Below are 1,361 nucleotides of genomic sequence, written 5' to 3' on the forward strand. Positions count from 1 at the left end.
TGGGAAGTTCACTGTAGCTGTGGAAATATTTGCTATTTTGGCCTCCAGTTATGGACTTCTTTTCTGCATTTTTATGCCAAAATGTTACATAATTTTGTTAAAACCTGAGCAGAACACTAAGAAACACATAATGGGAAAGACATCTAACAACAATACACGTTATTAACCACTACCCAAATCACTTGTAATGTACTTTTCCTCTTTAACAACATGTAATCTGTGCTTCTTCTTGTTGTAACATAGTGTCCCTTAAGGCAAATGCATTTGTTTGAGTGAATACATCTTTAACTATATTAAAGTTTGTTGTGTGTCTTTTTTTTTACAAATCTCAGAGCAATGCAGCTTCTGACATTATAACATATAAGCAATGTAAAGAATATTACATTAAAAGAGGTATTAGTCACTTTAATCGCAGATCTTGTCGATACTGAGGATATAATATCCAAAATTGTCAAAGTACTGCTGATTATAATATGGGGGCCATACTGCTTGTCAATCTTAATCTAAGTTTTACATGTTCATGCCCAACAGACATAACTGTACTTACTCTAAGCTTCTTTTCAGCTTTGACAAAGTTTTCTTTAAGAAATATCTAAAGCAAATCAATTAAAAGTTTAATAGCAACCATGGTGGATAAAGGAGAATGTGAAGGGAAAGTAAATGAAAGAGTTTTCCCTTCAGACTCTCAAGTTCAAACATACAATGATGCAATACAGCAGAAATAAAGGTTACATGGGTACACACAAAAACAACACAGAAAAAACAGTGGAAGAAAAATAAGTGACAATCTGATTAAGCATGAGTTTGAGGAGTGTAAATTAAATTACCTAGTGGCATGACTCCAGTGGGAAAGCAAGGCCCTAAAACGTGGACACTAGAGATTAAACACCGCAGATTGCTTCATCCTTTTGCACAACAACAGGAAACACAGTTGGCATATTGCTTCAAGCAGAGCAAATAGGGTCTATGTTAATTAACATCCTTGTTACAACATGTAAATGTTGCATTTTAAACAATGAATGCTTTTCTTTTTTTTTTTTGCTCTAAAATACGGTCTGCTGTATCATTCCCGTGTTTGCCCTATTCACAAACTGACATACATGTTGTATTTTAAATAATTTGGCAATATCTATTCAAAATGTTTCCGATTACTTACTTTTTAGTTAGAAAGCCATCAAGGCCCTCCATCTCCTGTCCAATGTCCCTCAATATGTGAATCAAGCTGCTGTCTGTAAGCCCTTAGTTCCAAACATAGCCCCAACAAATGCATAACAGTATACAATATGTTCCGTATTAATAATAATAATAATTATAATACATTTTAATCAAAGGCGCCTTTCTTGGCACTCAAGGACACCGCA

General features: G+C 34.2%; 1 protein-coding gene across 1 annotated transcript in view; it reads left to right on the top strand.

Moving 5' to 3' along the window:
- Positions 1-242, top strand: part of LOC116686522 (extracellular calcium-sensing receptor) — a 3,542-nt gene extending 3,300 nt beyond the window's left edge. The window contains exon 6 of the mRNA XM_032511543.1: positions 1-242. This exon is cut by the window's left edge and continues 754 nt beyond it. Within this exon, the coding sequence (XP_032367434.1) occupies positions 1-166 (166 nt within the window). The 3' untranslated portion in view covers positions 167-242.
- The last annotated feature ends 1,119 nt before the right edge of the window (positions 243-1,361 follow it).

The sequence above is a fragment of the Etheostoma spectabile genome, chromosome 3, assembly GCF_008692095.1.
Source record: "Etheostoma spectabile isolate EspeVRDwgs_2016 chromosome 3, UIUC_Espe_1.0, whole genome shotgun sequence".
Lineage (NCBI taxonomy): Eukaryota > Metazoa > Chordata > Actinopteri > Perciformes > Percidae > Etheostoma > Etheostoma spectabile.